Source organism: Microcaecilia unicolor, chromosome 5 (assembly GCF_901765095.1).
Source record: "Microcaecilia unicolor chromosome 5, aMicUni1.1, whole genome shotgun sequence".
In the NCBI taxonomy this organism is placed as follows: Eukaryota; Metazoa; Chordata; class Amphibia; order Gymnophiona; family Siphonopidae; genus Microcaecilia; species Microcaecilia unicolor.
Genome location: NC_044035.1, coordinates 8,234,377 through 8,255,778, shown reverse-complemented (window position 1 = coordinate 8,255,778; position 21,402 = coordinate 8,234,377). Strand labels below are relative to the sequence as shown.

The 21,402-nt window shown below is 43.5% G+C and overlaps 1 protein-coding gene across 2 annotated transcripts in view; it reads right to left on the bottom strand.

Moving 5' to 3' along the window:
* PDZD8 (PDZ domain containing 8) overlaps positions 1–20,608 on the bottom strand; it is a 223,874-nt gene extending 203,266 nt beyond the window's left edge. For both annotated transcript variants that reach the window (XM_030202637.1, XM_030202638.1), the window contains exon 1: positions 19,779–20,608. In XM_030202637.1, coding sequence (XP_030058497.1) covers positions 19,779–20,506 — 728 coding nt within the window. In that variant the 5' untranslated portion in view covers positions 20,507–20,608. The remainder of the gene's footprint in view (positions 1–19,778) is intronic.
* Between the last annotated feature and the right edge of the window lie 794 nt (positions 20,609–21,402).

The window sequence follows — 21,402 nt, the reverse complement described above, 5'->3', positions numbered from 1 at the left end:
ATTCAAACATGCGTGGGATAAGCATAAAGGAATCCTGTGCCGAAGGAATGGATCCTCAGGAGCTTAGTCAAGATCGGGAGGCGGGGCTGGTGGTAGGGAGGCGGGGATAGTGCTGGGAAGACTTATACGGTCTGTGCCAGAGCTGGTGGTGGGAAGCGGGGCTGGTGGTTGGGAGGTGGGGATAGTGCTGGGCAGACTTGTACGGTCTGTGCCCTGAAGAGCACAGGTACAAATCAAAGTAGGGCATACACAAAAAGCAGCAAATATGAGTTATCTTGTTGGGCAGACTAGATGGACCGTGCAGGTCTTTTTCTGCCGTCATCTACTATGTTACTATTAGGGACATGCATTTTTGTAATATGTTGCTTTAGTAGACAATTATTACACCAAACGACACAAGTGAAAATCCAAATAGAATAGAAAAAAAAAACCCACACAGCCAACATGGAAAGTGTTCTGCCTGCACACTCCTCAGATCGATCCTGCTTCTCTGAATCCCCCCTGAACTTGGAGTTCCCTGCTGACTCACAAGTTACCATCTTGCAAAGGCACTTATAAAGTTACCACAAAGTTAATGACACTTTTTAAACTAAATGAGCTACAATAGAGCTTTCACTTGAAATCTACAAGAATTACAAAAATACAGTGTCACATATGAGCTTTCAAGCCCAGATAAATGCTCACTTCAAAAAGTGATCCATCTAAAGGCTACATCCACAATACTTTTACACCATCACACTTTGGGCCAATAAAACATAACCTGCCAAGGATGAGGTCATACCAGATCCAATGCTTATTAATGCAGGACAGTAGAAGCCAACAGAAACTGTTTTTCAAATGTTGACCAAAACCGAAACATATCACCTGGTTTCAGCTGAAGCCAAAATCAAAACCAAAAACTCAAGTTTGGTCGTGTGAATGTCTGGGGATTGTCAGAGCTTGCAGTCTGCATCCCTCTGTTAAATCCACAGTATCCAATTCAAACATATAATAATTTAAGTAATAAAAGACCATATTTTACCTCCAAGCAAAATAGCCTCCACAGACACTGACTCGAGCTAATGGAAAACAAAGCCACAGTGTTTTTAATGTAGTGACTCTGTGTCACACTTGGAGTGGCAGCTAATGTCATAACCCCACAGTAAGGTTAATTCCTAAGGAGCTTATCATTCCAAATTTATAGGCTTAAAATCCTGCTAAAAGTTAGTATCAAAAGCCCATAACTGTAACTGCAGTACAAAAAAAAAAAAAAAAAAAAAGAATAGAAAGAGTAGGCCCCCTCCCCAGGACTTCCTTACAATCCCTGGTGATCTAGTGGTTTAGTCATGGCAGGAATGATGCCCCAGTAACGGGAGCCATTTTAAGAGTAGAGCCGGAATAAGCAGGACAAACTGGAAATTGCTCCTGCCCCAACTACACCCCTAGACCACCAGGGGGGGCATCGAGGGAGAGAGACAATCAATGGGGCAAGAACACATTTTCAGCTTCCACTGAACACACGGTCATTTTTGGCCAAAACCGTAACCCAGACAACAATTAAAATAACCTTTTGGCTGAAGCCAAAACCAAGCAGAAAAGATTCTGGGCCGATTTTGGCACCATAACCAAAACTGACATTTAATCAGCCTCTTGGCGGGGGGGGGGGGGGGGGGGGGGGGGTTCTGATGCTACAGTGAAGGATCATCTAAAATCCAGTGATCACCAGATAGTATGGCTCAACATTAAGATGTGTGGAGAGGGTTTAAGTCAAGTTTTTAGTCAAGAACAACAACAACAACAAAACTGTCAAGATGGGGGAATACATCAAAGAGTTGTAAACTGGATGGGAACATCTGAGGGAAGTAGAAACGCAGAGGGCAAAACTGAAAGGAGCTATTTTAAGGACAAAAAAAAAGAAGCAGCAGCAGCAGCTGAAGAGTTAAAGTTTCTATGTGTTGGAGCTAATCACAGAATAATCACAGATTTAACTATTGAGATAGATGACATTAAATATAATGTGAAAAAGTCATTTTAGGTATTATTTTGGACTAACTATGGAAATGTAGACTAACCACTCAGTAAAAAGTTAGAAGTGTTCATATATTCAGCTAGATACTTTTAGATTAGTAGTCCAATTTCTAATTTTGAGTAAGATAGATCATTGTAATATTGTCTATATAGACACGGCACTTCTAAGATTATACAGAAAAAAATGCAAACAGTTCACAATGTAGCTGTTCAACTAATCTTTGGTTTGAAAAACTCCGATAAGATAACTCCATTCATGGTAATATTGCACTGGCTTCCGGTGGAGGCAAAAATACTCCACAAGTTGTACTCCTGGATATTTACAATCCTGTATGGTGTAATCCCTCAGTATATGCTACCAATTAGTAATAGACCAAGGATTAACTTGTTTTCTCTTGCGATGATCCAATGTCTATATCATTTCCTCAACCCAAAGGTATTCATCCATAGAAATTATTCTCAGCTTAATAATTCTGTTCTGTGTTCACAGCTGAAGGGCCGGGAGCAGGACTGCACAAGACAAACACAAATAGGCAAGGAAGGGTGGTAGTCCCTGAACGATTTTCAGTAGATTGTGTTTGTGAGGTGGACAACGTGATGGGATCGGATCACATATATCTAAGGGTACCGAAGGAAATTGGGGAAGGCGTTTGACAAAGTACCTCATGAAAGACTCCAGAGGAAATTGGAGAGTCATGGGATAGGAGGTAGTGTCCTATTGTGGATTAAAAACTGGTTAAAAGATAGAAAACAGAGAGTAGGGTTAAATGGTCAGTATTCTCAATGGAGAAGGGTAGTAAGTGGGGTTCCCCAGGGGTCTGTGCTGGGACCGCTGCTTTTTAACATATTTATAAATGACCTAGAGATGGGAGTAACAAGTGAGGTAATTAAATTTGCTGATGACAGAAATGTATTCAAAGTCGTTAAATCGCGGGAGGATTGTGAAAAATTACAAGAGGACCTTACGAGACTGGGCGTCTAAATGGCAGAGCTACATCATGCAAGGTTCCACGTTAGGAGTCATGGACCAAGAAAGGGAGGTGTCGTCGTTGATGATACGTTGAAACCTTCTGCTCAGTGTGCTGCTTCAGCGGCTAAGAAAGCAAATAGAATGTTAGGTATTATTAGGAAAGGAATGGAAAACAAAAATGTGGATGTTATAATGCTTTTGTATCGCTCCATGGTGCGACCGCACCTCAAATATTGTGTTCAATTCTGGTCGCCGCATCTCAAAAAAGATATAGTGGAATTAGAAAAGGTACAGAGAAGGGCGACGAAATGATAAAGGGGATGGGACAACTTCCCTATGAGGAAAGGCTAAAGCGGCTACGGCTCTTCAGCTTGGAGAAAAGGCAGCTGAGGGGAGATATGATAGAGGTCTATAAAATAATGAGTGGAGTTGAATGGGTAGATGTGAAGAGTTTGTTCATCCTTTCCAAAAATACTAGGACTAGGGGGCATGCGATGAAACTACAATGTAGTAAATTTAAAACGAATCGGAAAAAAGTTTTCTTCACTCAACGTGTAATTAAACTCTGGAATTCGTTGCCAGAGAATGTGGTAAAGGCGGTTAGCTTAGCGGAGTTTAAAAAAAGGTTTGGACGGCTTCCTAAAGGAGAAGTCCATAGACTGTTATTAAATGGACTTAGGGAAAAGCCACTATTTCTGGGATAAGCAAAATAAAATGTTTTGTACATTTTTGGGATCTTGCCGGGTATTTGTGACCTGGATTGGCCACTGTTGGAAACAGGATGCTGGCCTCAATGGACCTTTGGTCTTTCCCAGTATGGCAATACTTATGTACTTATTCTAGTGGCTTCTCTAGCTGACCTATTCAGTGCTTCTCTAGAGTCAAGAGTGGTCCATGACGACTGGATTAGAGATGTGGTCCCTCTCCACAAAAGCGGAAGAAAGAAGCTGGGAACTACAGGCTGGAAGTCTGACTGTGGTAAATAAATTAATGGAAATGCTTTAAAACAGAGAATAGTAAAGTTTGTGGAATCCAATGGATTACAGGACCCACTGCAACATGGTTTTACTAGAGGCAGGTCTTGTCAGGAAAATCTGATTAATTTTTCTGACTGGGTGACCAGAGTTAGATCGAGGGAGAGCTCTAAATGTGATTTTTTTTTTTTAAGCTTCTCTGCCATGCCAGCAGGGTAGCAGCAGCGCACATCGATCTCCCTGCTTCCCCCAGCGCTTTTTTTTTTTACCGCTGAACTTGCTGACAGCACCAGCCAAGGAGAGAGCTTAGAGGCAATGAAAAGCCGAAAAGATTTGACTGATCACAGACTGGTATGGATTTTTTTTTTTAATAAGTAGTGGCTGCCTCTCCCTGGCTCAGAGTCTCTTCTCCTGAAGTGACTGAGCTCTAAGGACCCATACACAGGATCAGAAAGCAGGGAGGAATTGGGAGGAGGGACCCAGCCTTCCGAGTGTAACACCCCCGAGGCCAGAAGCCCCCGCGGACCTCTGCCTCTCAACTAGGTTCCCCAGAGTAGGTACACAGACAAGTCCCCTCTATTTTTAATTTTTAAACAAAAGACAGAAAGAAGAGAGACTGGTAGGGCTGGAGACTGAGAATACTGGATTCTTCTCTCACTAGCAAGGGCTCTTACTGGCTCACTGGGATGTCAGATTTCTCAGTCTCCACCTGCTGGAAGGCGTGCACAACCCAACAGTCAAGCTCTGGGCAAGTCCGTTTTTTTTTTTTTTACAAAAGCTTTTGACATGGTTCCACATAGACGACTAATAAACTGAGTGCCCTCGGTATGGTCCTAAAGTTACTGACTGGGTTGGGAGCTGGTCAAATGGAAAGTGAGAGGGTAGAAAGTGGAGCTTATTCTGAGGAAAAGGATGTTACCAGTGATGTGCTGCGAGATTCAGTTACTGGGCAGTTCTTTTTAACATTTTTGTAAACAATATTGTTGAAAGTCAGTCTAGTATGGTTTGCCTATTTGAAAATGACACCAAAATCTGCAATAGGGTAGACACCCTGGATGGTGTGAATAACATGAGGAAGGTCATAGAGAAGCTAAAGGAATGGTCTGGAATTTGGCAACCTAGATTTAATTTCAAAAACATGAAGAGTTATGCAAAAAAATGCAAACCCTGAGGGAACAGTACAGTTTAGGGAGTGAAGAACTTTTGTGCACACACAGGAGTGGGACATGGGTGTGAAAGTATGCGATGACCTTAAGGTGGCCAAACAAGTAGAAAAAGCTAAAGCTAGAAGGATGCTTGGGTGCATGGGGAGAGGAATGGCCAGCAGAAAAAAGGAGGTGATGATGCCCCTGTATAAGACTCTGGTGAGACTTCATTTAGAATATTGTGCACAATTCTGGAAACCACACCTTCATCTCATCCTGTTAAGATTCTGGAAAGCTATTTTGCTTCCAGACATATGGGCAGACATTCTTAACCCCTTTTGTATAATTCTTTCCAGCTTTTGTTGAGTTGGAAAGAATAAAAAGCACCAGCTTCAGTACAGATCCCTGGGGTATTCCACTATTCAACCTTCTGGATATTTAAGCCTATTCTGTTTCATATCCAATCTTTTAACCAATTCATAGACCCCACACAGGACATCTTATGCCATGCCTTTTTTAAATTTATTCAGGAGGTAGTTTACTGGATGCTTTCTGAAAATCCAGATACATTATATCAACTGAGTCTACATGTTTATTCCAAACCACCACCATTAAATACAAGGTACTAACTTAAAGGGCAGTTCAATACTGTGTGCTAGAAAATAGCACATATATGCATTAGCATAACTACAAAGGGAGCATACACATGGGCATGTCTCCCTTACAGAAAGGGAGTTATGCAATGATATAACTGTGAGTTATGCAAATGATATGTAGTGCCCATTTACACTTGCAACTGGCATGGTGCAAGTACACCTTTGTGTGCAGAACTGCAAGCTTACCCTGTATTCTGTAACAAAATCTGTGTGCACCATCGGAACACTAACATGTGGTGCCCAGTTACAGAATTGACCCCTAGATTGTAAACTCTGCGAGGACAAGAAAAATACCTATTGTCTCATCTAGATCTACTGAGAAACACATGATCTAGATCCAAATCCCATTACTGGTATGGGTAGATTCCTTATACCTTCCTTCATTTATTCCCTGCTCTGTGTGACCTTGACCTCCCTGAATGCTCTTTTTACTCCTCCATCATCTAACAATCCAACTGACTCCCTCAGTGTTTCCTGCTTTTAATGTACCTGAAAAAGTATTAAGAAGTTTTTGCTTCCTTATGAATGCTTTGCATCTAATTTGCCAGTACTTATGCTGTTTCTTGTTTTTTCATTTGGATTATATATATATATTTTTTTTTTAAGATGGTCCTTTGGCTCACCTTTTAACCATGTCAGCTGTTTGGCTTGCTTTTTCTAATAAATTGAATCCATTTGGTTGGGGCTTCCAAATTGGTATTTTTTAAAAAATGATGTAAACTCTGTCTTTGCAACTGTGCCTTTTAGGGTTTTTTTTTGTTTTTACATTTTCCTCAATTTATTAGTCTCCCTTTTGAAAGTTAAATATTAGTGCAGTAGATTTCTTTAGTGCCCTCCCTCCAGTTAAATCTAATTTGATCATGTTTTGATCACTGTTGCCAAGTGGCCCAACATAGGAGAAATTAGATCTTACCTGCTAATTTGCTTTCCTTTAGTCCCTCCGGACCGGACCAGGATTGGACTGATGGGTTGTGCTCGCCTACCAGCAGGTGGAGACTGAGAAAAAACTCTGACTCTAGAGAGCCAATAGGAGCCCTGGCCATGTGACCTTAGCCTCAGTATTTGAATAACAAAGCAGGAAAGAAAGAAAGACCTTCTGTGCCGTATGGAATCCTAGCAGCCACAAAGCACTCGGCAATGCCAAGTATCAGAGCTCACCAGCAACTCTCACCAGAGAAGTGGTATGGCCCAATATGTATTACAGCTCACCAGCAACTCTCACTAGAGAAGTGGTATGGCTCACTTGTACTATAGCTCACCAGCAACTCTCACCAGAGAAGCGATATGGCTCACATGTAATATAGCTCACCAGCAACTCTCCCCAGAGAAGTGGTATGGCTCACGTATAATATAGCTCACCCGCAACTCTCACCAGAGAAGTGGTATGGCTCACTTGTCTTATAGCTCACCAGCAACTCTCACCAGAGAAGTGGTATGGCCCACTTAAGATTTTATATATATTCCATCAACTGAGCTTACCAGCAACTCTCACCAGAAAAGTGGTAAATCATATTTAAGGTTTTATAGATTTTCCAGCAACTGAGCTCAGCCACAACTCTCACCAGAGAAGTGGTATGGCGTATTTAAGGTTTTATAGATAGATTCCAGCAATTGAGCTCACCAGCAACCACCAGAGAAGTGGTATAGACCACGTAAAGTTCTGTATATATATATAGTATTGTTCCACGAATCGTAAAGGAATGAATACACTTCCTACTGAATACACTTCCTACTTAATAAAAGAAGCTAAAGAGTAGAGAGAACATGGGAGGGGCCTGGTCCGGTCCGGAGGGACTAAAGGAAAGCAAATTTCTCCTTCCTTAGCATCCCTCCGGACCGGACCAGGATTGGACTGATGGGAAGTACCAAAGCAGTAATCTGAAGGGAGGGACCCTATGAAAACTGCAGAGAAATGTTCATGCTGCATAGGCCACCTGGCGACAACTAACATGTAGTGTGTCCCAATGAGCAAAATAAAATGAAACTAGGACTAAGTTGCCAACTTACCAATGTGCACCGAGAGCACCAAAAATCGCCATAGTAAGAATAGAGCCCGCTTCTGAAGTTGTGGAATATGTTGTAATACGCTGTGGAACTGCCCTCTCAGCGAGAAGAGAAATAGACATTCTCATTTCCTTGATCCTTCGCGATATAGCGGGTTAGAAACAATGAAAAACTTTTACGCCTACTGGCTAGAAGGACAAAACCAATAAGAAAAAACCGATTGGGAAAGGTGAAAACTTTAAACTACAGCAGACCGAAAAGAAGTTACCAACCGTAGAAGTATTCCACACATAGATCTACTTGCTGCAATGGCTACTGGGAAACACTGCTTGAAGAGGAAAACTTTATAGAAAAAGTTATGGCTACTAGAAAACAGAACTTTAAGAGTCTGTTCACCTAGTTCACCTAGCTGGTGGACGAAGCGGGAGGTACAGGTGCAGGACTCCTTTAAGAAACCGCTTTGACAGTGGATGCTGCATAAGCGTGCGGTTGTCAACAGTATCATGCATCACTGATAGAGCTGCCAAATGAACTCTAATGGATGAGTAAGACAGACAAGATTTCGCAAGATGCAGAAGATATTCCAAAACATGCAAAATGGATACTGTTTGTGGAATGAAGTGGCGAGAGGAGTACCACAGAGTGAACCGTCGCCACTTTGATTCATAGGACTTTAATGTAGATTTCTGTCTGGAAGCAATTAAAACTTGAAGTACTTCCTGCGAAAATATCAAAGATGTTGCAGACCCAGTAACCACGCCATAAGTTTGAGTGACTGGGGGTCCGGATGTAGAAGGGTGCCTTGGTTCTGCGTAAACACCTAGTGAGATGATGGAAGAAACGCATAAAGAAGGCTGAAAAACCCCTGCTGGACGTTGGCATCTGTCCCTGTCTCCGTCAAGACTGTTGCTGAACAGAAGAAGCAAGAAATGTTCGTGAGCCTGAAGGCAAAAAGAGATAGCCCTGAAGTGTCGCAGTGAGGAAGTAAGGCTGAAAAAATGAGAGTCCATTCACCTAAATGCAGGGTGACACAACTAAGAAAAAATGAGTACAAACTCAAGAGTATACTCTTAACTCCTCCTTGGCGTATGACATAACCCATTGCCATGGCAAGGACCAACATAGCTCTCTCCGCCTTGTTTGTCAGTAGGGAAAACAAATGCACCCGAAGGTAAAACGAATTGCTGAGGTCCCCCAGAAAAAAATATATACAAACAAGCTTCTGCCAAAAAGTGTACTGCACGAAGCATCCCAATGACAGAACTAAGGTTCTTGAGATAACTAGATGACACTTAAATAGTGCGATTGATGACCCTGAGATTCGCAATAGGATGAAGGAAAATTCCTTCTTGGGCATTAGAAAGTAAAATTGCATTCTGCAGAATAGAGCGAGGAAATGGCCGAAGGCCCAAGGTCACCAAGAAAAATATAAACTGGGATGTTTGCAGAGGAGACAAAAGACTGTGCGCCAACCTGACTAAACAAAGAGAAAATCAGAGATATCTGATGAGAGATCAAATGAGAGGCCTGGCTACAATCACCACCCAACCTAGAGACTGTAAGAAATGCAACACCCGGTGCGTGACCTGAGAACTCTGCTGATAAGACTTTCTCCAATTAGGCAGTCGTCTAGGTAAGAATGAAATGACCCTAAGAGCGCAATGAACATCCTCTTAGATCTATAAAAGAACGGAAGAGAGAGTACTGCTGAAAATGACCGGTTAATGCATAAGCAAAAAACTAGCCATTCTCTGGATCCTGAGGAGAAGAGGAAGGGTGACCAAGGACACCAGTTAAATAGGGCTACAAACTCCAACCCTATCTCTATGGCGTTCCATAGTTGGGTAAGTTCTGAATATAGAAAGTTCTGAATATAGGAGTCCACCAGCTATGGTAGTACGCTCCGGACAGAAAAAAATTGTCCCAGTATGAACGTCTGATTCACTGGCCTGTAATTTCTTGGATCTCCCTAATCCACATACCACTAATCCACGTACCACGGTCATGCGTCCTCCCTCACTGAGAGGTAGATTGTAAGCTCCTTTGAGCAGGGAACGTCCTTCTTTGTTAATTTGTACAGCACTGCGTAACCCTAGTAGCGCTCTAGAAATGTTAAGTAGTAGTAGTAGTACCAGACTCACACCCAATAGATATGAATGTTGAGCTTGTTTCAGGTTAAAACACCGAACCTAGGCCCAGGGTCCCCGGTGTTTCTAGTGGTGAACAGCCATGGCAAATATTGTATGCGTTAGTTTGCAGAATTACTGCAAAGCCTTGCTTTTGGAGCAGAGATTTCTGTTCGATACTCTCGTGAGAGGTTTTTTTTTTCTTTTTTTTTTTTTTTCTTTTCTTTAATGCTGTTCTGGCTGTAGAAAGGTGGACATTTGAGCTTCCCCAGAATGGCAAAACTTATGTACCTATGCCCATTAGATATGAATGCTGGACTTGATGGACTTTAGGCCTTACCCAGCATAACCATACTTATGTACCTATGGTATAAATACACAGGAAGTGAGTGAATCCCCTTCCAATTGAAAGAACACTCTGGAGTGAAGGCGCATAGAATGAAAATGAAAAAGGACAAACTTGGAAATTACCTGTAACGAAAAAAGTGAAGTTGTGCCACAGCCACTTGGTGAAGGCAGTGTAGACAAGACTGTATCTGAATTCAAGAAAGCTTGATATAACATCAGGTCTCTAAGGAAGAGGAAGACATAGCAGATGGTATGTATAGGCATACTGGACCAAACCAGGATGTTTATAATCTGCCAATGCTGAACTGATAGAGTAGTGACAAACACGAGTAGATGGTTTGAGGACCGTCCACTATCTTTAAGTGAAAGGATGACTTTATTCTCTAAGTGACCATATGTCCTGTAAAAACCAGAAGAAAGCTAAAATGAAAAATGAGAGGCTTCAAGGCAGTTGGAAAAGAAGGGAAGACATGAATAAAGCATGCCTGCTAAGGCAGCTGAGTGACTGGGAGCTTGGTAGACAGGACTGTCCCTCAGAGAATATGAAAGAGCTGATATATCCCCATGGCATCTGAACAATATACTGTATGCCTCTAGAGAAGGCTTCTTAAAGTCGGAAAAAGAAAACACTGTGTAACACTACAGCCATTGAGAGTGTCTGTTAAGTTCTTAAAACACTATATAACATCATACGCATGGAGTAAAATGCTTGAAAGGAACTAAGATATTATGGTCAGAATTGCAAAGTACCAATCAATTGACTCTTAGACAATGTAGTCCTATTCACCAGGGAATGAGAAAGACAGAAATTTACTCTATGCCTATAGAGAAAGTTTCTAAAGTTCTTAAAACACTGTATAATACTACAGCTATTGAGGAAAATGCTTGAAATGAATTATGATATTATGATAAGATGCAGATTTTCCACCAGGCAATGAAAAATGACTGAGCACCAGAAAAAACTAGTGTTAACAGCCCCATGATACATAGAAATTTAAAAGAAGAAAAGCTTGTTATATATCCATATATGAAAGGAGCCCCCTTTCAACCAAATATTGCCTGCTGATGTGAAGAGCATTTTAGAATACGCCGTTCAGCACATACAAAAGTGTACACATCTTGGAGCCGAACTGCTCTATGAACTGCAGCCTTACCTTCAGCAGAGAGATCCCCGACTGATAAGATGGAGGGAGAAACAAAATGGCCGCCGTTCGCTCCACTGGCCCTGTGGCGATTGTCGACAGCGCGCCCGACACCTCCGAACAAGCGGAGCCCAGTGGAACGGCGAAGAAACAACAGCCGGCGAAAAAGGCCCCGAAAAAACTGGAGGCAGCACCGGACCCGAAGAAACCTTGAAGGGAGAGCAAAATTTACATGTTCTGGCTGCGTGAACTGCGCGACGCTGACCGACAGCAGCTGTTTGAACTTTTAAGCCATATCGGAAAAAACAGGTGGCCGCGCTTACGCGGTTCGCACCTTTCTTTTTTTTTTTTTTTTTTTTTCATTTGTTTAAACTGCCGCCGCCAAAACGCAAGAAAATGGAGGAAATTAAATCTGACGAGAAAAATCGCAGTTTAAAGTCACAGATACTGAATTATTTTCTTTTGTTTGTTTTTTTTTTGTTTGTTTTTTTTTTTATAACCCCTCAATCATAATAAAACACTGGAGCTGCCTGCTCGTTAGAAGTCTGGGGAAAGAAAGGCTGCTTCTTTGAATTTACTTTTATTTGATTTAATTCTTTTAAAGCAGCTACCTGTTAAAAGTGGCTGCCTCTCCCAAAGACGGTACACCTTTCCAGAGAAAGGGACGGCCCTTCCCTGCTAAGCCAGGGAGATGGGGAGGAAGGGGGGTGGACTCGAGACACCCGAGTTTAACACCCCCGAGGCTGTCAAAGAAAGAAGAGAAAGGAAACCCTGTCAAGCCTCTAAATAAGATTCCAGGCACAGAAGAATTATCACAAATATCTGTAATATCTAAAGAGAAAAGGAGAGAGACTAATGGGCTCACTTCCTACCTGCTGGGAGACTGAGAAAATACTGAGGCTAAGGTCACATGGCCAGGGCTCCTATTGGCTCTCTAGAGTCAGAGTTTTTTCTCAGTCTCCACCTGCTGGTAGGCGAGCACAACCCATCAGTCCAATCCTGGTCCGGTCCGGAGGGATGCTAAGGAAATTACCTTTTTTGCATCAAATTCTGCATGCTAGGTCTGAACCAGTAACTCTGTGAAGCAGTTATTTATTTCATCTAAGAACTTTACTCGCTAGCACTGGAGTGACCAACCAGAGTCCTCAAAGGTAACAACCCAGTTGGGTCAAGGTTTCCACAATGACTATATAAAAGATCTATTTGCATAGCATACAATGAAAGCAGTACACACAAATCAATCTCATGAATATTCATTATGGAAATCTTGAAAACCTGACGGTTGTGGCCCTTGCTGCAGGAATGGGCAACCACAGTCTTGTTCTGCTTTGATCTTTCCCCAATCAATACTGGGGTAACTGAAATCACTTTGCTATTGTGCTGTGAAACCTGTTAGGTAAATTAGAAGTGCCCAGGTCCAGCTAATCTACAGAACTACTGACCCATTTGATATTTCATGGAACAACATTCCCAAACAATCTCATCTGTGCTTACTATCCTCTATATGGCCCCACCATGTTTCTTCATGTGGTCCCTACCCTTCCTTCCCCAACTTAACCATTATCTGTATTTGCTTTACTCCGGAGTCTATTAACACCCTCCGGTATCATGTAAGCCACATTGAGCCTGCAAATAGGTGGGGAAATGTGGGTTACAAATGTAACAAATAAATATCAGAGTATCTTATCTGAGAAGTGAATACCATGCCGTACACAGCACTGCAATTGAACAAAGTTAAGTTTAGCCTTACACCATGCATCATCATACATGTCTGATTACATGTGACTTGAGTGAAAAGGTACCAAACATGGGGTATGTGACTTATCCTGAGCCTGTACCTCTACCTGTTTTCAAATCTATGCTGAAAACCCACCTTTTCACCACTGCTTTTGGCCCCTAGCCACTACTCATTTGCCCACCCCCCTTGTTCCTTCTCACCCAGTACTTCCCTTGCCCCTTTTTTGTCTTGTCTGTCTGTATTTTTAGATTGTAAGCTCTATTGAGCTGAGACTCTCTCTCTCTGTCAGGTGTTCAGTGCTGCGTGCGTCTGGTAGCGCTATACAAATGCTAATTATAATAATAATATCTATACCACAAGATAGAGTGACGTGAACTGCATAATCCAACAAAATTTCCGCCTCTGGTATGGACTAATTGTGTTTTTAAAAAATGAGAAATGTTTATCAATAAAAAATCATTTAGCCCAGAAACCACATACCTGTGGTTCTTAGATTTTAGGAAAAAAATTTAAGTTGTGAAACTAATGCACTCCATTCAGCAAACTTTTTCAAAGAAAATTAGCCCTCCAAACTTTTCTCTGTCTTATTTGTAAAGCCACATTTTCTATCTTTCCACTAGATACCAGGTACCCAAAAGAGGAGCTCCCACGGCCCCTACCGATTTGTGCAAATGAGGCCCCCTCCCTGCCCATCTTCAAATCCCTACTCAAAGCCCACCTCTTCAATGTCGCCTTCGGCACCTAACCACTATGGAGAAATTAGATCTTACCTGCTAATTTGCTTTCCTTTAGTCCCTCCGGACCGGACCAGGATTGGACTGATGGGTTGTGCTCGCCTACCAGCAGGTGGAGACTGAGAAAAAACTCTGACTCTAGAGAGCCAATAGGAGCCCTGGCCATGTGACCTTAGCCTCAGTATTTGAATAACAAAGCAGGAAAGAAAGAAAGACCTTCTGTGCCGTATGGAATCCTAGCAGCCACAAAGCACTCGGCAATGCCAAGTATCAGAGCTCACCAGCAACTCTCACCAGAGAAGCGGTATGGCCCGATATGTATTACAGCTCACCAGCAACTCTCACTAGAGAAGTGGTATGGCTCACTTGTACTATAGCTCACCAGCAACTCTCACCAGAGAAGCGATATGGCTCACATGTAATATAGCTCACCAGCAACTCTCCCCAGAGAAGTGGTATGGCTCACGTATAATATAGCTCACCAGCAACTCTCCCCAGAGAAGTGGTATGGCTCACGTATAATATAGCTCACCAGCAACTCTCACCAGAGAAGTGGTATGGCCCACTTAAGATTTTATATATATTCCATCAACTGAGCTTACCAGCAACTCTCACCAGAAAAGTGGTAAATCATATTTAAGGTTTTATAGATATTCCAGCAACTGAGCTCAGCCACAACTCTCACCAGAGAAGTGGTATGGCGTATTTAAGGTTTTATAGATAGATTCCAGCAATTGAGCTCACCAGCAACCACCAGAGAAGTGGTATAGACCACGTAAAGTTCTGTATATATATAGTATTGTTCCACAAATCGTAAAGGAATGAATACACTTCCTACTGAATACACTTCCTACTTAATAAAAGAAGCTAAAGAGTAGAGAGAACATGGGAGGGGCCTGGTCCGGTCCGGAGGGACTAAAGGAAAGCAAATTAGCAGGTAAGATCTAATTTCTCCTTCCTTAGCGTCCCTCCGGACCAGACCAGGATTGGACTGATGGGAAGTACCAAAGCAGTAATCTGAAGGGAGGGACCCTATGAAAAATGCAGAGAAATGTTCATGCTGCATAGGCCACCTGGCGACAACTAACATGTAGTGTGTCCCAATGAGCAAAATAAAATGAAACTAGGACTAAGTTGCCAACTTACCAATGTGCACCGAGAGCACCAAAAATCGCCGTAGTAAGAATAGAGCCCGCTTCTGAAGTTGTGGAATATGTTGTAATACGCTGTGGAACTGCCCTCTCAGCGAGAAGAGAAATAGACATTCTCATTTCCTTGATCCTTCGCGATATAGCGGGTTAGAAACAATGAAAAACTTTTACGCCTACTGGCTAGAAGGACAAAACCAATAAGAAAAAACCGATTGGGAAAGGTGAAAACTTTAAACTACAGCAGACCGAAAAGAAGTTACCAACCGTAGAAGTATTCCACACATAGATCCACTTGCTGCAATGGCTACTGGGAAACACTGCTTGAAGAGGAAAACTTTATAGAAAAAGTTATGGCTACTAGAAAACAGAACTTTAAGAGTCTGTTCACCTAGTTCACCTAGCTGGAGGTACAGGTGCAGGACTCCTTTAAGAAACCGCTTTGACAGTGGATGCTGCATAAGCGTGCGGTTGTCAACAGTATCATGCATCACTGATAGAGCTGCCAAATGAACTCTAATGGATGAGTAAGACAGACAAGATTTCGCAAGATGCAGAAGATATTCCAAAACATGCAAAATGGATACTGTTTGTGGAATGAAGTGGCGAGAGGAGTACCGCAGAGTGAACCGTCGCCACTTTGATTCATAGGACTTTAATGTAGATTTCTGTCTGGAAGCAATTAAAACTTGAAGTACTTCCTGCGAAAATATCAAAGATGTTGCAGACCCAGTAACCACGCCATAAGTTTGAGTGACTGGGGGTCCGGATGTAGAAGGGTGCCTTGGTTCTGCGTAAACACCTAGTGAGATGATGGAAGAAACGCATAAAGAAGGCTGAAAAACCCCTGCTGGACGTTGGCATCTGTCCCTGTCAAGACTGTTGCTGAACGGAAGAAGCAAGAAATGTTCGTGAGCCTGAAGGCAAAAAGAGATAGCCCTGAAGTGTCGCAGTGAGGAAGTAAGGCTGAAAAAATGAGAGTCCATTCACCTAAATGCAGGGTGACACAGCTAAGAAAAAATGAGTACAAACTCAAGAGTATACTCTTAACTCCTCCTTGGCGGATGACATAACCCATTGCCATGGCAAGGACCAACATAGCTCTCTCCGCCTTGTTTGTCAGTAGGGAAAACAAAATTCACCCGAAGGTAAAACGAATTGCTGAGGTCCCCCAGAAAAAAAATATATACAAACAAGCTTCTGCCAAAAAGTGTACTGCACGAAGCATCCCAATGACAGAACTAAGGTTCTTGAGATAACTAGATGACACTTAAATAGTGCGATTGATGACCCTGAGATTCGCAATAGGATGAAGGAAAATTCCTTCTTGGGCATTAGAAAGTAAAATTGCATTCTGCAGAATAGAGCGAGGAAATGGCCGAAGGCCCAAGGTCACCAAGAAAAATATAAACTGGGATGTTTGCAGAGGAGACAAAAGACTGTGCGCCAACCTAACTAAACAAAGAGAAAATCAGAGATATCTGATGAGAGATCAAATGAGAGATCAAATGAGAGGCCTGGCTACAATCACCACCCAACCTAGAGACTGTAAGAAATGCAACACCCGGTGCGTGACCTGAGAACTCTGCTGATAAGACTTTCTCCAATTAGGCAGTCGTCTAGGTAAGAATGAAATGACCCTAAGAGCGCCATGAACATCCTCTTAGATCTATAAAAGAACGGAAGAGAGAGTACTGCTGAAAATGACCGGTTAATGCATAAGCAAAAAACTAGCCATTCTCTGGATCCTGAGAAGAGGAAGGGTGACCAAGGACACCAGTTAAATAGGGCTACAAACTCCAACCCTATCTCTATGGCGTTCCATAGTTGGGTAAGTTCTGAATATAGAAAGTTCTGAATATAGGAGTCCACCAGCTATGGTAGTACGCTCCGGACAGAAAAAAATTGTCCCAGTATGAACGTCTGATTCACCGGCCTGTAATTTCTTGGATCTCCCTAATCCACATACCACTAATCCACGTACCACGGTCATGCGTCCTCCCTCACTGAGATGTAGATTGTAAGCTCCTTTGAGCAGGGAACGTCCTTCTTTGTTAATTTGTACAGCGCTGCGTAACCCTAGTAGCGCTCTAGAAATGTTAAGTAGTAGTAGTAGTACCAGACTCACACCCAATAGATATGAATGTTGAGCTTGTTTCAGGTTAAAACACCGAACCTAGGCCCAGGGTCCACGGTGTTCCTAGTGGTGAACAGCCATGGCAAATATTGTATGCGTTAGTTTGCAGAATTACTGCAAAGCCTTGCTTTTGGAACAGAGATTTCTGTTCGATACTCTCGTGAGAGGTTTTTTTTTTTTTTTTTCTTTTCTTTAATGCTGTTTTGGCTGTAGAAAGGTGGACATTTGAGCTTCCCCAGAATGGCAAAACTTATGTACCTATGCCCATTAGATATGAATGCTGGACTTGATGGACTTTAGGCCTTACCCAACATAACCATACTTATGTACCTATGGTATAAATACACAGGAAGTGAGTGAATCCCCTTCCAATTGAAAGAACACTCTGGAGTGAAGGCGCATAGAATGAAAATGAAAAAGGACAAACTTGGAAATTACCTGTAACGAAAAAAGTGAAGTTGTGCCACAGCCACTTGGTGAAGGCAGTGTAGACAAGACTGTATCTGAATTCAAGAAAGCTTGATATAACATCAGGTCTCTAAGGAAGAGGAAGAGATAGCAGATGGTATGTATAGGCATACTGGACCAAACCAGGATGTTTATAATCTGCCAATGCTGAACTGATAGAGTAGAGACAAACACGAGTAGATGGTTTGAGGACCGTCCACTATCTTTAAGTGAAAAGATGACTTTATTCTCTAAGTGACCATATGTCCTGTAAAAACCAGAAGAAAGCTAAAATGAAATATGAGAGGCTTCAAGGCAGTTGGAAAAGAAGGGAAGACATGAATAAAGCATGCCTGCTAAGGCAGCTGAGTGACTGGGAGCTTGGTAGACAGGACTGTCCCTCAGAGAATATGAAAGAGCTGATATATCCCCATGGCATCTGAACAATATACTGTATGCCTCTAGAGAAGGCTTCTTAAAGTCGGAAAAAGAAAACACTGTATAACACTACAGCCATTGAGAGTGTCTGTTAAGTTCTTAAAACACTATATAACATCATAGGCATGGAGTAAAATGCTTGAAAGGAACTAAGATATTATGGTCAGAATTGCAAAGTACCAATCAATTGACTCTTAGACAATGTAGTCCTATTCACCAGGGAATGAGAAAGACAGAAATTTACTCTATGCCTATAGAGAAAGTTTCTAAAGTTCTTAAAACACTGTATAATACTACAGCTATTGAGGAAAATGCTTGAAATGAATTATGATATTATGATAAGATGTAGATTTTCCACCAGGCAATGAAAAATGACTGAGCACCAGAAAAAACTAGTGTTAACAGCCCCGTGATACATAGAAATTTAAAAGAAGAAAAGCTTGTTATATATTCATATATGAAAGGAGCCCCCTTTCAACCAAATATTGCCTGCTGATGTGAAGAGCATTTTAGAATACGCCGTTCAGCACATACAAAAGTGTACACATCTTGGAGCCGAACTGCTCTATGAACTGCAGCCTTACCTTCAGCAGAGAGATCCCTGACTGATAAGATGGAGGGAGAAACAAAATGGCCGCCGTTCGCTCCACTGGCCCTGTGGCGATCGTCGACAGCGCGCCCGACACCTCCGAACAAGCGGAGCCCAGTGGAACGGCGAAGAAACAACAGCCGGCGAAAAAGGCCCCGAAAAAACTGGAGGCAGCACCGGACCCGAAGAAACCTTGAAGGGAGAGCAAAATTTACACGTTCCGGCTGCGTGAACTGCGCGACGCTGTCCGACAGCAGCTGTTTGAACTTTTAAGCCATATCGGAAAAAACAGGTGGCCGCGCTTACGCGGTTCGCACCTTTCTTTTTTTTTTTTTTTTTTCATTTGTTTAAACTGCCGCCGCCAAAACGCAAGAAAATGGAGGAAATTAAATCTGACAAGAAAAATCGCTGTTTAAAGTCACAGATACTGAATTATTTTCTTCTGTTTGTTTTTTTTTTTTGTTTTTTTTTTTATAACCCCTCAATCATAATAAAACACTGGAGCTGCCTGCTCGTTAGAAGTCTGGGGAAAGAAAGGCTGCTTCTTTGAATTTCCTTTTATTTGATTTAATTCTTTTAAAGCAGCTGCCTGTTAAAAGTGGCTGCCTCTCCCAAAGACGGTACACCTTTCCAGAGAAAGGGACGGCCCTTCCCTGCTAAGCCAGGGAGATGGGGAGGAAGGGGGGTGGACTCGAGACACCCGAGTTTAACACCCCCGAGGCTGTCAAAGAAAGAAGAGAAAGGAAACCCTGTCAAGCCTCTAAATAAGATTCCAGGCACAGAAGAATTATCACAAATATCTGTAATATCTAAAGAGAAAAGGAGAGAGACTAATGGGCTCACTTCCTACCTGCTGGGAGACTGAGAAAATACTGGGGCTAAGGTCACATGGCCAGGGCTCCTATTGGCTCTCTAGAGTCAGAGTTTTTTCTCAGTCTCCACCTGCTGGTAGGCGAGCACAACCCATCAGTCCAATCCTGGTCCGGTCCGGAGGGACGCTAAGGAAACCTCTATTCAAGATATCTAGACTGCCCCAACTTGACATTTCGTTCTTTAGATTGTAAGCTCTTCGAGCAGGGACTGTCCTTCTTTGTTAAACTGTACAGCGCTGCGTAACCCTAGTAGCGCTTTAGAAATGTTAAGTAGTAGTAGTTTCTGCACTTTTTCAGTCTCACCTGATCTTGTAGTTGGGCAGAGTGTGCTTCCTCTTGATGACCTTCTTCAGCTGGTTGACGATGATGGAGGTGAGCTGGGGCATGGGCCGGCCCTCGAACTGCGACTTGACCTCGAAGTCGATCAGCGGGTCGTCCAGGAAGGCGAAGGACCAGTGCGTGAAGGGCAGGCGGGCGAAGAGCAGGCGCAGGCGGCCCAGCACCCGCGACAGGCGCACGAACAGGTAGGCCGACTTGCCGAACACCAGCTCCACGTCGATGGCCAGGTGGAAGCCCCCGTTGTACTCCACCTCCAGCTCGAAGGCCAGCTCCTCGGGGGCGGGGCCGGCCAGGGGGCGGACCGAGCGGAAGACGGGCAGCGCCTCGCCCAGGGACACGTCGCGCAGGCTCAGTCCCTCCAGCAGGCGGCCGGCCGTGCGCGTCTGCAGCAGCTCCTCCAGCTCCACCTTGATCTTCTTGGTCACCCAGCGGCGGACCAGCGCCGTGTCCCGCAGCTCGCGGAACAGGAACAGGAAGATGGCGTTGAGGAACAGGCAGGTCTCGCTCTCGGGCCCCGCCGGCTCCTGCCTCAGGTAGTCCCGCAGGGCGGGCTCGGGCTGCACGGGGCGGGGCGGAAGGGAGGTGCGCGGCGGCCGCGGCTCGGGACTCCGCCGGTACAACAGAAGGCACTGAAGGAGGAGGGTGAAAAGCGAGCCGGCCAGCGCGCACAGCACGAGCAGCGCGTACGCCATGACCTCCCTCACACGCTCTCCGCCCGTCACCCGCGCACTTTCTCCTCAGAGTCCGCGACTACTCCGGCCCGCCGCGGCGCCAGTCCCTACTTCCGGGACGCAGCCGGCGGGGAGCAGCCTGATTGGACGAGCTGACGTCGCGCGGCGCTATCGGCGTCTCCTGCGTGCTGCTGACGTCGGAGCCTCGCGGCGACAGACTGACGGTTTGAAGAAGACGGTTGTTGTGGCCTTTTGGCGGCACGTGCGGTTGTTGTCATGTCAATCTCCGAGAGCGGGAAACTGGGACGCGCGTGGCTTCCTTACACTGGTAGTTAAGGCAACGTTCACAAAGATGCCAAAGTTGCCCAGTTCCGAATTAGAGACTTTTTAGCCAGTCCAGGTTTTGTGAACTTACATCCCAAAGCAGTGCAGTGTGGGATTTGTATTGTATTGCCTGATTGTGGCCGTTGATGCCAGCAAGTCCCATAATGCACCAAGATGGGGGTAGTCAGAAATCCAGGACTGGCCCAAAACTGGGTAACTTACTTTCTGCCTTCATTATAAGAGTCAGAGACTATTTGAATGTTTTTATACATTAGTTTAAGACATTCCAGTTTGAAATGGCAGCACATTTTGGTAGCTTTTTTTCTTTGTTTAATCAAACCTGCTAGATGAAAGTTTTATGTCTGTTTTGAACTCTTTGTTTCATATAGCTATTGGTTCTACTTGTTGCCACATTTGCCAGTTGTTTAACTTGCTCTACAAATTACTAACTACTCTATAACTTACTTTATCAGATATTAACTTTGTATTTCTCATTCCAGAAATGGCGATCACCACTACGGAATAATGTAAGCCACATTGAGCCTGCAAATAGGTGGGAAAATGTGGGATACAAATGCAACAAATAAATAACT